Raw genomic sequence first — 15,187 nt, forward strand, 5'->3', positions numbered from 1 at the left:
GCTTCAGTTTTTTATTCTGCTTCCACGCCATTGCCAGCATTTTATCACAACTAGAGTACTTGACGCGAGTCTACAACAGTAAGATCGTGTCGCGTATCTCTGATACATACATTGAGAGACTTTCTACGATGAACGGGTTCGGTTCTCCTTATGGCCAGCCGGCTTCAGCCTGGCAAGAGCACCATACACCTGATGGACGAGCCTACTATTACAACACAACTACGAAGGCGACGCAATGGACGAAGCCAGAGGACATGATGAGTCCTGCCGAGGTTCGTTTTGCTCTTTGCAAGGAAGAAAGTGATGAATGCCAATGCTAACGTGCGACAGCGCGCTCTTGCAAACCAACCATGGAAGGAGTACACTGCTGAAGGAGGACGAAAATATTGGTATAACACTGAGACGAAACAGAGCTCCTGGGAAATGCCCGATGTTTACAAAACAGCTCTCGGTGCAACAAGCCAGCCCGCCACTCCGGCTGCCGCAACTCCTTTCACGCCTCCCGCCAGCGCCGGTGGTTACTCCCAGGCACCTTACGATCAGCACCGTGATCAGCGCGACACATACCCTGAGTCTCGTCAGATTACATACGGAAACGATCCCAAAGTCCAGGCTTTTGTGCCTGCAACAAACGATCCTGAATACGCGACCGCCGAAGAGGCTGAAGCCGCCTTTGCCAAACTTCTTCGACGAAGTGGAGTTCAACCGGACTGGACTTGGGAACAGACAATCAGAGCCACTGCGCGTGACCCTCAGTTTCGCGCCATTAAGGATCCCAAAGATCGCAAGGCCGCTTTCGATAAGTATTGCCAGGATGTGGTGATCCAGGACAAGGAGCGAGCTAAAGAGAGACTGGCCAAACTCCGTGCTGACTTTGAGACTATGCTCAAAAGGCATCCCGAGATCACACATTATACCCGCTGGAAGACCGCGCGTCCTATCATCGAAGGCGAGACCATTTTCCGCTCTACCAACAACGAGGACGAGCGTCGACAACTCTTTGCAGAGTACATCATCGGCCTGAAGAAGGCACACGCAGAGCAGCAGACATCTATGAGGAAGAACGCTATGGACGGACTCATTGATCTACTTCCCAAGCTCAACCTAGAGCCTTACACTCGCTGGGCTGATGCTCAAGGTATCATTTCATCTACCCCGCCCTTCCAAAATGACGAAAAGTACCAGGCTCTTACCAAGTTTGACATTTTGACTGCTTTCCAAAACCACATGAAGGCCCTGGAGCGCAGGTTTAACGACACGAAGCAAGAAGAGAAGAACAAGAAACTCCGCAAGGAACGAAAGGCACGTGATGCCTTCAAGTCCCTCCTCAGCGAGCTCCGCCGCAATGGCAAAATCAATGCCGGAACAAAATGGAACCAAATCGTTCCCCTCATCGAGAACGACACCCGCTATACCGACGCCGTCGGTCAAAGCGGATCGACCCCTCAAGAGCTGTTCTGGGATGTCGTTGAGGAGGAGGAACGTGGTTTACGTGGACCCAGAAATGATGTTCTAGATGTTCTTGAAGTGAGTTGTTGCCCTACAACTATTTACACGAATTATTTGCTAACGATGTATAGGACAAGCGGTTTGATCTCACACCCACGAGCAACTTTGAAGAGTTCCTCTCCATCATGAAAGATGATCGACGGACTGCTAACATTGATCCGGACATCCTCAAACTCGTCTTTGACCGAGTACGTTACCACGATGTCCTTTCATGGTGTTTGCCTGCTAACAGGGTTACTAGCTTCGCGAGAAACGCTCGTCCAGACGGGACGATGACCGACAATCTGAGCGCCAGCAACGAAGGGCTGTCGAGGATTTGCGCGCATACATGAAGCGCATGGAGCCTCCTATCGCTCTCAGTGATACATATGACAAGGTACGACCTCGACTCTTGAAATCAGATGAGTTCCAGGCCATCGCATCCGAAGATGCTCGACGAAATGCCTTCGACAAGCACATCCGACGTATGCGAGAGAAGGATGATGAAGCGGACCGAAGCTACAGACGACGCGATCGTATGTCGAGCGAGAGAGACTTGCATCGCCGTGACCGTGAGCGATCTAGAGGTGAGCGATCTCATCGTAGCGGTGGACGTGGTTCTCGACGAAGTCGCAGTCCGGAGCCAGATGCATACGAAGCAGACCGACGCAAAGCTATCGCCGAGCGAGAGCGCAACCATCGAAAGTCCACCATGGCCGAAGGTCTCTTGGGATCAGACCGCAGTCGCCTGTCGCCGCCACCTCGTCGTGAGCGAGAACGAGAGCGCGAGCGTGACCGGGAACGAGACCGAGACTATGACCGACCTGCTCGACCACGCCGCGATGACGACAGCTACTATGACCGTGAACGAAGGGATCGGGAAGATGAGCGCGAGAGATCGTATCGTCGTCGTGCTGACCGCGGATCACATGATGAACTCAACTATGGAGACGAGCGACCCTCTGGATCCCGACGACGACGTCCCGATGACGAAGAAGACAGTGCTCGCCGTGACTCACGCGACGCCAAGGTACGAAGAATCACAGAATAACTAAAGTGAAACACGACTAACAATAAATAATAGAGAGTTAAAAGAGAGCGGTCTCGGGAGCGCACGCCACCTCGTGTTGAAGAACGTCCGCGTAAGAATACCCCTCCTCCTGCAACTAAGGACGTTCATTCGGGAAGTGAAGAGGGTGAGATCGAGGAGGATTAGAGCAGTATCTGTCGATTGCCCTATTTCTCTACCTTTGGTTGAATAAGCTGCTGCACACTTTCTCAGTACGCATTGTCGAACCCCTGACAACGTCCATCGGGCGAGATGACTTGGGAGTATAGGCTTGCGGCTGTTGGTCGCCATAGCCGCCCAATGCCGCAGCGGCGGAAACAGGTGGCGACCACTCTGCTATTTATTAGCAGTAATTTGGCCAGTATGTGTCTTTTCCCATTCTTATCCTAGTCTAGGTTTATTTATTTGTGAACTTGTACATGGGACGGTATTTCTGGAGTTCGTTGTGGAGGATAGACGGGCAGTTTTAGGTAGTAGAAGTAAGCATCCATAGTTTTAATCAACGACATTCTTGGACGATCCATTTCCTTATGCAGTTGAACTATTTAGAACTAACCGACAGCCATAATTATCTATGGAAGTTGTTTCCCGCGAGGTAGGAAACGTCAAGACGGCAGAGATCCTGCTAGATCCATTGTCCCTCAATCTACGAAGCCATCCAGTTTCTGTACTACAAGGATCTAGGGAGTTATGAACCCCCAGAGAACACTAGGCAAGAAACAAACCAGAACACGCCAATCAAGAAACCCAACGGCTTTCGTAGGACCAGACAACAGGGGATACGCTACCGTCACCATCGTTATTCATCTGGATCGTCATCCTCGCCGGCGCTGCGGTCGTCATCTATTCCCAAGTCCCGCTGCTTTCGCCGATTCCCATTTTGAACGCCACAAACGCCTGCAGATGCACCATCAAGGGGAGGCAGAGTCTCGTTGTAAAGGCCTTTAGCTCGATTCAGGGTTCTCTTCCAAGAAGAACTGTGGAAAAGATTGTTAGTGAATGATCGCAAGATATAAGTGAGTATGGAGTAAACTTACGTAGTTGCCGCTCATCTTCTGCTCTTGGTCGAGCTGAGATCCGTTCTTGTTGATACGGGGGCGGTAGTTGGTAGGGTCACGACGGAAAGTGACGTTGAGGTTCTTCAAGAAGGTGTTGCAGCCAGTGAGAAGAGACTCGGGCTTGTTGGCGTGAGCATCGATACCGGGCTGTCCGTCAAAGACAATGACTCGGTCAGCCAGGTAGGTAGCCATGATGAAATCGTGCTCGACGATGAAAGCAGTCTTCTTGGAGTGCATGATGAATCGCTTGATAACACGCGAGGCGATGATACGCTGCTCGGAATCGAGGTAGGCAGAGGGCTCGTCGATAAGGTAGATATCAGCAGGAATACCAAGAGCAAGAACAATGGCAACACGCTGCAATTCACCACCGGACAGGTTCTTTACCTCCTGGTCGATGAAGTCATCAAGTTTAAGGGGCTTGACAACATCAGTCTGGAATTGGGGAGACAAGAATGACTGCTTGATCTTCTTGAAGAATAGCTGGCGAACAGTGCCGTCAAACTTGGGGGTAATAGTCTGGGGTTTCATGCTGATTCGCATCTCGGGGACGCTCTTATTGCTGTCAGGCTTGAGGGCGCCGGCCATGAGACGACAGAATGTTGTCTTTCCAGTACCGTTCTCACCCATCATGACAATGATCTCGGAATCGGTGAAGTCACCGGCGTCAATGTTAAGCTTGAAGTTGCCCAGGGTCTTCTCCATCTTGGGGTAAGTGAATGCACGCGACTTGTCGATTTGAAACTCGTCGGTGGTCTCTGCAATTCTGAAAGTCAAAGACTCGTCACGGAATCGCAAGTTCTCAGTGGGGATGTGTCCGTCAAGGAAGATGTTGATACCCTCGCGAACGGAGTAGGGTAGTGTGACAACACCGTAAACGGCTGGCCTGCCGTAAAGAACACAGATGTAGTCGGAGAGGTAATCGAGGACAGACAGATCGTGCTCGACAACGATGACGTAGTCATTATCACGGAGGAGAGAGCGGATGACCAGAGCGGCACTCAGACGCTGCTTGACATCGAGGTACGAGGAAGGCTCATCAAACATGTAAACATCGGCCTGCTGAACGGCGACAGTTCCAATAGCGAAACGCTGGAGCTCACCACCAGAGAGGAGGTTGATGTCACGGTCCATGATGTGGTTCAGCTCGAGGACGTTGGCCATCTCTTCCATGTTGCCAAGCGTAGCACGGCTCTCGATGAGGTACCGGACACTCTTGTTGGGGCCTCGAACGGCCCTTGGGATCTGGTCCACATACTGAGGCTTGACCACAGCCTTGAGGTCATCCTCAAGGAGCTTAGTGAAATAGTCTGTTTCATAGTCAGTATACATGCATCCCTCTCCCGGGATCACATATTGGGCACTACATACTCTGAAGCTCGGAACCACGGAAGTGCTTGATAACTTCCTCCCAGTCAGGAGGGTTGTCGTGTCGGCCCAGGTTAGGCTTGAGCTTTCCACTCAGGATCTTGAGGGCAGTACTCTTTCCAATACCGTTGGTACCGACAAGTCCAAGCACCTGACCGGGTCGGGGCATGGGAAGACGATGCAACTTGAAGCTGTTGGGGCCATATCGGTGGGTGACCTGGTTCTCAAGGTTGGTGGGCAAGTTGATAATATTGATCGCATCAAACGGGCAGCGCTTTGGGCAAATACCACAACCGATACAGAGGGACTCGGAGATAAAAGCCAGCTTCGATTCGGGCTGTACTTCGATACAGAGCTTTCCGCTACGCACGACGGGGCACGACTTTTTGCACTCTTGACGACATTTTCGCGGGCGACACTAAAAGGAGGGGTTAGAAAATGTTCGGCGGGAGGCGGGGCACATATTGATGCTGATGGCGATGATCACACACCTTGTCGCTGTTCACAATGGCGATACTATTAAGAATCTGTTAGTCTCTCTCCTTGTTGTGTTTCTTCTCTATTTTCTCGAGTCGCATCAACGTACCGTGTGAGTTTGTCGGGCATTTTCGCGATTGCACAGCAGGTGTTGCTTTAATGGTTTTGGTGGGGTGCGAATTTGTGGGAAGACGAAGGACCTGAGCAGAAGTCAACAACAGAGTGTCTCACGCGCGCGCAAGTTACGATAACACGCGGTCACTCGTTGAAGCTCTTGATGAGGAACGGTTACACGGTGAGAAGAAAACGAGGGGAAGAAATCAAGGTAAAAAGAAGTTCCAAGGTTAGGCCCGGGTTGTTTGGATTGTGTGGATGGTAATCCAATTTTCAGGCCCTGTCATTAGTAGGTTTGGCGGGGCTGTGGACCACTGAGTTTAACACGGTAATAGGTAGGTACGTACCTGTTTTTTGCATGACGTTGTTGCTGCTGCCAACCATAAGTTTATTGGTTGGTACTAAGTGGTCTCTAAAGAATTGGCTTAATTGACGTCTGAACCTGGCCATAATTTATACTGATGATCGACTTGAAGATCAATAGCAAATTCATTTGTTGTGTTGTTATTGACAGGCATACGGAGCAGTACATCAACAAGAGAGCTTCCTAAATAAAACTGATCCGCCGGGCACTTTAACGATTTGCACAGCTGATGTGGAGGGAATGCAATGCTTAGTGTGTAGGTCAATGTTCCAGTTGGGTTTACATTGTTGTTCTATCTGTACCAGTCGACAAAGGTGGAGAGGCTTAGATGAAGTTCTTGTGACTCATATTCCTTGCGAGCCAATATCAGTACTAATATATGTAATATAGTACCTGACCTCGACTTTCAGGTCATGTATGTCACATTCCAATGTAGGATACCAGTCAGCTACGGTTGCATTCAAACACGTGACTGTGTAGTGATATCTCAAATACAACATTTGCCTTGTATTGCACGAGAATAAGGTTGCTTCTTTAGACCCTGCCTTCTACGACTCAAAGCTACAGGGCCACGGAAAAAGTCGATATTGAACTCTTAAATTGTAAACAAATACTAAATATACAACTGTTGCAATCGATTATGTTGTGTCCACACAGAAGGTTCTGTGTGCACTTAAACATTCCAATTGATGAATGGTTGGAGTGGTAACTTTTCATACGGGAAGGCCCGCAAAACGCGCTGTCATAAAAGCCATATGGTAGTGATATGGGCGTTTGGACATTTGACAAACGAGGAATAGGGAGACCTACCTGCCTGGGTACTTATTGATAGGAATGAGCCGCGATGCTGAGCTGCAAAAAAAAAAAATTGCATAATTACAATAGAAATTCCCGGATGCAAACAACCAACAAGAACAATTAGATTAGGCAGTTACCCTAAGAACCAGCGTAATGGACAATAGCAAGTAACTGACATGAAAGTTTAGGGTAACGAGGTCTACGCTTATTGGCCAAATGTAGACTTATGTAAAATGCATAGTCGTCCAAGTAAAAGCCAAGAGGCAACTTGCGGCACGAATATTTAACTTCAAACAGCCGATAAAAATGCACAAGCTTTATGAATAGAGAAATAGAAAAAGCATATGATATTTAGACTATAAGCCCACAGTAGCGTTTGTTATAGACTAAAGAACCTATTGTGTCTCGACATGCCGCAGTGAATTGATGTTGTCCGAGATCACGTGAGCATGCTCCACCTCTCAGTGCTCTCACCCCGTGCAATCAATCCAAATCTTCAGGTTCCTGCCTCTCCACCAAATTGATTCTCCCGACCCTACCCACGTCACCGGGCCATCGATAACCCCGAACGTATCCTGACAGGCTTCCGATATTATCTACATGTTGCCTGCCGTCTGTGGATTATTCTTTAATGACTTGTGAGTTTACCCTGCTCTTCCTGCTCCTTTCAGTCTCTACCGCGCTTCTGGCTTGCTGGCCTGTCGCCTATCGTCGATCCCGCCTCGGCCTCGACCGTACCCATCGCGATATTGCTTTCATAAGAGCCTTATATATGGTATATCGCGATGAAACTTGATGGATTCGATGCTTCACGCTCAGCTGGATGCTCCTGCGACCCGATACAGCATCTCCGAGCTGTCTTGTCCTTTCAATCGCGAGTTGGGAGTTTTCCATCAGCCTTGCCATCGAGAACTTACACGGGATGCGACAAGTGACGAATCTCTACTGTTCTGCCCATATCCCGTCCTTTCTGGCGTCGCTTATGGGTCGCAAGAATCGCGTCATTCCAATAATCCCTCAAACACACACGCCAGACCAGGCCATCAGCTAATACCGTCGCGTCTTCAGTAGGTAGTCTGCTTCATCACCAACATGATGTCCACCCCTACTTTTGGGGATCCTTCGAACGGACACTTATCGGCTGGCGATGAAATCAGCATGTCTTTTGATACAGGAGACCACGCAACCGATAGCGATTCCCACGATGCCCCTGATCACACGCTGGATCCCCCATCGCCAACTTCCTCAGACGATGCGAATCACGACTCCAATATGATACAAGATGACACACACATGTCGGCGAGCGAGCAGTCAAGCGAAGACAATGCATCTGATGACGGTGACTTCGACATGGAGGAGAGCGTCCTGTCTCAGAACGAGGACGTGATAGAAGACCGCGCCAGCTCTACTGACTCGGCTCGAACCTCAAAACGCAAGGCTCCTGTCGAGGAGGAAGACTACATTAAAGCCAACCCAGAGCTATATGGATTAAGACGAAGTGTGCGTTGCGAAAAATTTTCACCCAGCTTCTCACTTCTTGTTTGCTGACTAGTCCATAGACACGACCTCGAGAACAACGAAAAATTGTAGGTCATCATTGAGAATTGACACAAGGGCATACCATTAACCCAATTCCTATAGGTCGAATCTGATGACTCGGACTCAGAACCACCTGTCAACCGTCGTATAGTCAAACGACGACGTGTCGAGACCTCACGTCCTTGTAAGTTGCCAAACAAATTTGCTCCAGCTGCGGCCATTTCTCCCTAGCGCTGTCTAACATGACCTTTGCAGCTTCAAAGATTGGCACGCCAACGCTTCGGGCCTCAACAGCCGATTCCGATTCCGACTCAGACAACTATGGCGGTGCTCGTGCAAAGAGTCTCCAGAAGAAGGCTCGAATGCAACGCGAGGCGCAGCCAGATCTCGCTCTGGCCGAAAAGCGCTGGTCGAGTCGTCGAGCTGCACAGATACAACAAGGAGCCTACGAAGAAAGCGATGTCGATGAAGATGAGGAAGATGACGATGACGAACTCGGCCTCGCCTCATACACCGTGGACTACGTGGATGACTCGCCATACATAGAAAAGGTTGTTCGACATCGTCTAAAAGACGGGTTGGAATTGTCTTACAACTCAACCAAGAACGACTTTGAGTACTTTATCAAATGGCAAGGCAAATCACACCTGCATGATACATGGGAGACCTTCGACGATATTCGTGGCTACCGTGGTCATCGCAAAGTCGAGAATTACTTTAAGAAGTTTGTCGACTACGAACTAGCCATTCGCTTCGGCACAGACATTCCTCCCGAGACCAAAGAGCAGTTCTTCCTTGACCGCGAGCGAGATGAGGAGGCATATGAGGACTACACAAAGGTTGAGCGAGTTGTGGCCGTACGCGATGGTGACGATGGCACTGAGTACCTGGTCAAATGGAAGGGCCTCACCTACGAAGAGTGCACTTGGGAAATCGCATCTGACATTAGTGACGCGTTCCAAGATCAAATTGACCAGTATCTTGACCGAGCATCTCGATCCTGGCAGTCGGACCGCAAGGAGACAAACCCCGAAACGCGATCACGTATGGTCAAGCTTGAGGAACAACCAGACTTCATTAAAAACGGCGAACTTCGCAACTTCCAGCTGAGAGGTCTCAACTTCCTCTGCCTCAATTGGACCAAAGGCAACAACGTGATCCTGGCAGATGAGATGGGTTTGGGAAAAACAGTCCAGACTGTATCGTTCTTGAGTTGGCTTCGCAACGCTCGCCAGCAAGAGGGCCCATCGCTTGTGGTTGCTCCACTCAGTGTCATTCCTGCTTGGTGCGATACCTTCAACCACTGGTCTCCTGATCTCAACTACGTTGTTTATCTGGGACCCGAGGATGCCCGAAACATCATTCGCGAGCATGAGCTACTTGTGGATGGCAACCCCAAGAAGCCCAAGTTCAACATTTTGGTCACGTCTTATGAGTTTATCCTCCAGGATTGGCAATTCCTACAGTCCATCAAGTGGCAAACACTCGCCGTTGATGAGGCACACCGACTCAAGAATCGCGAGTCACAACTTTACAACCGCCTGGTGAACTTCGGCATCCCTTGCAAAGTTTTGATCACGGGTACGCCTATTCAAAACAACTTGGCAGAACTATCGGCTCTGCTTGACTTCTTGAACCCTGGCAAGGTCGACATCGACGAGGATCTCGACTCTCTTTCTGCCAATGACGCACAGGAGAAACTACAGCAACTGCACAAGGCCATTGCACCCTACATTCTTCGAAGAACCAAAGAAACTGTAGAATCAGACCTGCCACCAAAGACAGAGAAGATCATTCGTGTTGAGCTGTCGGACGTACAGCTTGATTATTACAAGAATATCTTGACCCGTAACTACTCAGCCCTTTGTGACGCTACCAATGGCCACAAAAACTCCCTCCTCAATATCATGATGGAACTGAAAAAGATCAGTAACCATCCTTACATGTTCCCAGGTGCCGAAGAGAAGGTACTGGCCGGCAGCGTGCGCAGAGAGGACCAGATCAAGGGCTTGATTGCGAGCAGTGGAAAGATGATGTTGCTTGATCAACTTCTGTCAAAGTTGAACAAGGATGGGCACAGAGTTCTGATCTTCAGCCAGATGGTCAAGATGCTTGACATTCTCGGTGATTACTGCTCCTTGCGAGGCTACAAGTTCCAAAGACTGGATGGTACCATTGCGGCTGGTCCTCGACGCATGGCCATCAACCATTTCAACGCAGACGACAGTGATGATTTCTGCTTCCTTCTCTCCACACGAGCAGGTGGTCTTGGAATCAATTTGATGACAGCAGATACGGTTATCATTTTTGATTCTGATTGGAACCCACAAGCTGATTTGCAAGCTATGGCTCGTGCGCATCGTATCGGCCAGAAACGACCCGTCAACATTTATCGCCTAGTATCCAAGGAAACAGTTGAGGAGGAGGTTCTTGAGCGAGCTCGCAACAAGCTTCTTCTCGAGTATCTGACCATCCAGGCCGGCGTTACCGATGATGGTAAGGCAGCATTTAAGGAAGAATTGAACAAGAAGGGTCTGAGAGTTGAGGGCCCTTCGTCTTCAGAAGATATTCAAATGGTGTTGAAGATGCGTTCCTCCAAGATGTTTGAGCAGAGCGGCAACCAAGAACGTCTTGAACAGCTCGATATTGACTCCATCCTTGAGAATGCTGAAATCACAAAGACAAAGGTAGACGACAAGATTAATCTCAGTAGTGGTGGCATCGATTGGGACAACTTCATGCAGATCACCGATGTTAAGGTGGATGATATCAATCTCGATTGGGATCAGATCATCCCAGCCGATAAGCTCGCTGAGATCAAGGCTGAAGAGGAAAAGAAGCAACATGAAGCCTACGTTGCCAAGGTTGCAGCTGAAAGCGCACCGCGACGGGCTACGATCAAGAACCGCCACAACGAGAATGATCGTGCTGATCGTCTCAAGAAACGTCAGAGGGAACAGCGAGACAAAGAGGACGACGACAACAGACGAATCTTGCTTGCCGACCCCAAACGTCCTTTGACTGACAAGGAGCAACGTGGTCTTATCAAGGCCTACTTCCGATATGGATCGATGGACGACCGCGGCGATGAGATTATCAAAGATGCCAAGCTCAAGGAGAGAGACCAAGACTACGTCAAGTCCGTCCTCGATGAGTTTATCAAGGCAGCCAAGGAAGCTGTTGACGAAAACCTTGCTCAAATGGTGGAAGAAGAGAAGAGATTAGGGAAAACTCTTACGAAGAAAGATCGAAAGGCAGTTCTAATCGACTTTGGCGACTTGAAGAAGGTGAATGCTGAGACGGCTATCGAACGTCCCAAACAACTTCAGCTCCTTCGACAGGCTATTCGCAGCCATAGTGACTGGCACTCGTTTCGCCTTCCTGATGCGACAAAGGCAGCCAACTATTCCTGTGCTTGGGGTGCTAAAGAGGATGCTATGCTCTTGATTGGCATTGACAGACATGGCTTTGGTGCCTGGCCGCAGATTCGTGATGACCCTGATCTGGACATGACGGAGAAGCTCTTCCTTGAAGAACATCGTGTTGAGAAGAAGGAAGAACGCAGCAAGGGCAATGATAAGATGAAGGCCCCTGGTGCAGTGCACCTTGTTCGTCGCTCGGAGTACCTGCTCTCCGTTCTGCAAGCGAAGCATTCAAACGATCGAGGCGTTCAACGCGCCGTGGAGAACCATCACCGTAACAACAAGAAGTCACTTGCCAATGGCCATCGGGGAAGTGCTACGGCATCTCCTGCTCCTCACAACGGGAAGAAGCACCGCGATCGTGATAGGGAGCATCTTCACGGGGACCCCCACCGATCCCGTGGCCATGCCGACGAACGTGGCACTCCACGACCCGACTACAAGCGGAAACACCTATCGCATGAAGATAGCCGCAGCCCTAAGCATCGTCGCATCGAAGAGCATCGCCGTTCCAGCAAGCATGGTGATGACAGAGACAGATCGGAGAAGCGCCGCTACCGCGATGACGAGGACCGTCGTGATGACCGGCGCGATGATCGACGAGCTGACAAGCATCGTCTTAGCCACAACCATCGGGATGATCGCCGGGACGATCGACGTGATGACCGACGCGATGACCGTCGAGATGACCGTCGAGATGACCGTAGAGACGAGCGTCGACTTGACCGACATCGCGAAGACCGTGATAGAGAACGTGAGCGCGAACGGGCTCAAGACTCGCACCCCCAGGATGAGCGCCGAGCCAAGGCTCTTCGACGGCTGGATGAGCTTCGCCGCATTGGCGACAACAAGGATCAACGAGCACAAGACAATGATGCCATGATATGGTTCTTATTGAAACCAGTCCGCGAAAACTTTGAGAGAATTCTCTCTACTACGAAGGACAACGTCAAGTCTAGTAAGGAGCGGGCGAACATATTTAAGGTCGAGTTGGTCGTTATAGGCACGTTTCTCGATGAAAAATTGGCGGCCACTGCTGCTGACGAGGGTCTCAAGAGTAATTTCTGGTAAGTTTCATGCTTCGATATCGAGTCTTGAATTCAATTTCGCTAACCTTAATTGCAGGGACTTTTTGGCAGCCTTATGGCCCGTGGACGATACAAGCAAGAGTGTCACTGGAAAACGACTGAGCAACATGTATCGCACTCTGCACTCTCGAGACAAGGAACCTGGTTCGGCCAAGACCAATGGTGTATAATCACCCCGAGAACGCGCAACGAGCGATTCTCGACAACAAACACACCAACTTGTCACGTACAAATATACCTGATTTTTTCATTTTTTTTTTCATGACGACTTTAGCATCGTTTGTTTTACTTTCCGCATAGGACCGGCGTTTGGTTGTGCATATTTCAATGAGCAGGGCTAGTACGATGTTGCCTTTTTGCTAGGTGCGGAGTGGTTCATATCATACCCGGATTGCATGGCATAGGGCTTGTCATAGGCGGAGTTGTGTCACCTCGACTTGGCTATTGCCAATATTACACGCTGGAGGACTCGTCTTGATGCATTTGAGCAGGGTGAGCGTTGCGTCTTTATCGAAGAGGATTTATTACGAAGGACTCGACTCGACTCGGTACTCGTCAGTTGGTCGATGACAACTGGGGCAGATACCGAATGCAACACTTCGGAGACCCTGACTGTTGTTAGATGAATACTTTTTTTACATGGAAGGTCTGTGAACGAAGACAAAAAAAGAGCAGAGGTTGCCGAGCAAAGGCTTTGCTTCGGCTGATAGAAGCTAAATTATAAAGATGAATAATTAACGATGTCCATTGTTCCACTGTGATCTGATTGCTTCATTGCCTGTGCTTCATGTATCGATTTACAGTTATCGGATGCCGAGCGCAAGGAGTCTCTTTACTTGTGCCCGAAAATAAACGACAAAGCTATAGTAACATTGGAGACATTGTCATGTTTCCAATACTAAAACAATGACGGTTTCTAGACTTGCTGGATGCAGTAGGTCGGGGAGGATATCGAGGTTCTGTAACGTCTCCCACAGGATTGACTTGGCTACTTTTTGACCTTTGATTGAATTACCTATGCCTGCATTTCTTCCTGACCAAGCAGAGACATCGAGGTTTCTGCAACCCTTAGATGCGCACTCAAGCGGCTGTTCAGGCCCAGTCTACCAGTCCCATGCGTGCATTTGATGCTTAGGTATGGCTACAGCCTGTGGATCCATCTGTAGGACCACCGCCTCAGTCATTCGCCTCCCTTACCTCCATAGTCTGACCACGACAAAAGCATTCAACTGCAACCATATACAATCAAACATAGAAACGTATGTGCAGACCACGCACGGCCTTTAAACAAGTTCCCTCACTGACATTACCAGTATATTCTCACAAAATGGCCTCTTACACTCGTGAACGTCAAATCGCAGAGCTCGCCGTCTTGCGGGCCTCAATCCTTACCAAGAGGGTGCAGTCAACCGTCAGCGGAATCTCAAAAGCCGACGACTCACCAGTCACTGCTGCTGATTTTGCCGCTCAGGCGGTTCTCATCAGTGCTCTTCGCAAGGCCTTCCCCGGTGATGCCTTTGTTGGAGAAGAGGATTCCAGCGCTCTGAGGGAAGATGACGCCCTGAAGCAGCGTGTCTGGGAACTGGCTTCCAATGCTCACCTGGAGAACCCAGACGACGAAGCTCTGCTCGCCAGCCCCGAGAATGTAGACGAGCTTCTTGAGGTGATTGATCTTGGAGGTCGTGGCCAGGGTGGCAAAAAGGGGCGGTTCTGGGTCATGGATCCCATCGACGGAACGGCTACATTCCTCAAGGGTGAACAGTATGCTGTATCCCTGGCCTTGGTAGAGGACGGTCGAGAAGTTGTCGGTGTTCTGGGCTGTGCAAACCTGAAGCCAGTAGATGGAAAAGTTGCAGAGTCAACTATTGACAAGGACGGCTTGGGTCTCATGCTCACCGCAGTTCGCGGACAAGGCACAACGATCCGCAAAATGGAGTTCAACGGTCTCCAACCCGCCCAGCCTCTCGACAGCATCGCCAAAGCTTCTAGCCTTGCTGATTCCCAAATCATCAACTACTCCAGCGGCTCTACCTCGCGCCACGACCTCATTACCAAGCTTGCCGACTCATTTGGTGCCAAGTTCCCCAACATTGAACTGTACTCGTCTCATATCCGTTACGCAGCGCTCCTAGTTGGTGGTGGTGACTTTCAGCTTCGTGTACCTTCGTCTAGCAGTGTACGAATGTACATTTGGGACCATGCCGGTGCGCAACTCATCTTGACTGAGGCTGGTGGTAAAGTAACAGATCTCGATGGTAAGGAAATGGACTTTGCAGCTGGAAGGGATTTGAACCAGAACAACGGCCTGCTCGCAGCCAGAGAAGGGATTCACGGCGCAGTTCTAGAGGGCATGGGAAAGATCCTGGCTGAAGATGCTTCGCGTTGAGTATATGCTAAATAAT

The 15,187-nt window shown here is 49.8% G+C and overlaps 4 protein-coding genes across 4 annotated transcripts; 3 read left to right on the forward strand and 1 right to left on the reverse strand.

Annotated features, from left to right (window-relative positions):
• Positions 1-17: 17 nt before the first annotated feature.
• On the forward strand, positions 18-3,075 carry FGSG_07100 (uncharacterized protein). The gene is made up of 5 exons (XM_011328500.1): positions 18-272; positions 331-1,527; positions 1,581-1,697; positions 1,751-2,518; positions 2,573-3,075. The coding sequence occupies exons 1-5, from the start codon at positions 129-131 to the stop codon at positions 2,702-2,704; spliced, it is 2,358 nt and encodes a 785-aa protein (XP_011326802.1). The 5' UTR covers positions 18-128; the 3' UTR covers positions 2,705-3,075.
• On the reverse strand, positions 3,074-5,763 carry FGSG_07101 (translation initiation factor RLI1). The gene is made up of 5 exons (XM_011328501.1): positions 5,570-5,763; positions 5,475-5,499; positions 4,987-5,401; positions 3,595-4,925; positions 3,074-3,534 (listed from the first exon to the last, which is right to left on the reverse strand). Exons 1-5 carry the CDS (start codon positions 5,587-5,589, stop codon positions 3,502-3,504), a joined length of 1,824 nt encoding a protein of 607 aa, XP_011326803.1. The 5' UTR covers positions 5,590-5,763; the 3' UTR covers positions 3,074-3,501.
• Positions 5,764-7,828: 2,065 nt separating this feature from the next.
• FGSG_07102 (uncharacterized protein) lies at positions 7,829-12,955 on the forward strand (the record flags this gene model as incomplete). Its single annotated transcript, XM_011328502.1, has 5 exons — positions 7,829-8,236; positions 8,296-8,322; positions 8,378-8,459; positions 8,531-12,764; positions 12,823-12,955. 5 exons carry the CDS (start codon positions 7,829-7,831, stop codon positions 12,953-12,955), a joined length of 4,884 nt encoding a protein of 1,627 aa, XP_011326804.1.
• A 1,157-nt stretch (positions 12,956-14,112) lies between these two features.
• On the forward strand, positions 14,113-15,171 carry FGSG_07103 (uncharacterized protein; the record flags this gene model as incomplete). Its single annotated transcript, XM_011328503.1, has 1 exon — positions 14,113-15,171. One exon carries the CDS (start codon positions 14,113-14,115, stop codon positions 15,169-15,171), a length of 1,059 nt encoding a protein of 352 aa, XP_011326805.1.
• Positions 15,172-15,187: the final 16 nt, after the last annotated feature.

Source organism: Fusarium graminearum, chromosome 4 (genome assembly GCF_000240135.3).
Source record: "Fusarium graminearum PH-1 chromosome 4, whole genome shotgun sequence".
In the NCBI taxonomy this organism is placed as follows: Eukaryota; Fungi; Ascomycota; class Sordariomycetes; order Hypocreales; family Nectriaceae; genus Fusarium; species Fusarium graminearum.

Coding starts and splice junctions, on each gene's coding strand:
- FGSG_07100 (XM_011328500.1), top strand. CDS start 129: ATGAACGGGTTCGGTTCTCCTTATGGCCAGCCGGCTTCAGCCTGGCAA. Junction 273..330: donor ACATGATGAGTCCTGCCGAG/GTTCGTTTTGCT, acceptor AACGTGCGACAG/CGCGCTCTTGCAAACCAACC. Junction 2,519..2,572: donor GTGACTCACGCGACGCCAAG/GTACGAAGAATC, acceptor AATAAATAATAG/AGAGTTAAAAGAGAGCGGTC.
- FGSG_07101 (XM_011328501.1), bottom strand. CDS start 5,589: ATGCCCGACAAACTCACACG. Junction 5,500..5,569: donor ATGCCCGACAAACTCACACG/GTACGTTGATGC, acceptor GATTCTTAATAG/TATCGCCATTGTGAACAGCG. Junction 4,926..4,986: donor CCGTGGTTCCGAGCTTCAGA/GTATGTAGTGCC, acceptor ACTATGAAACAG/ACTATTTCACTAAGCTCCTT.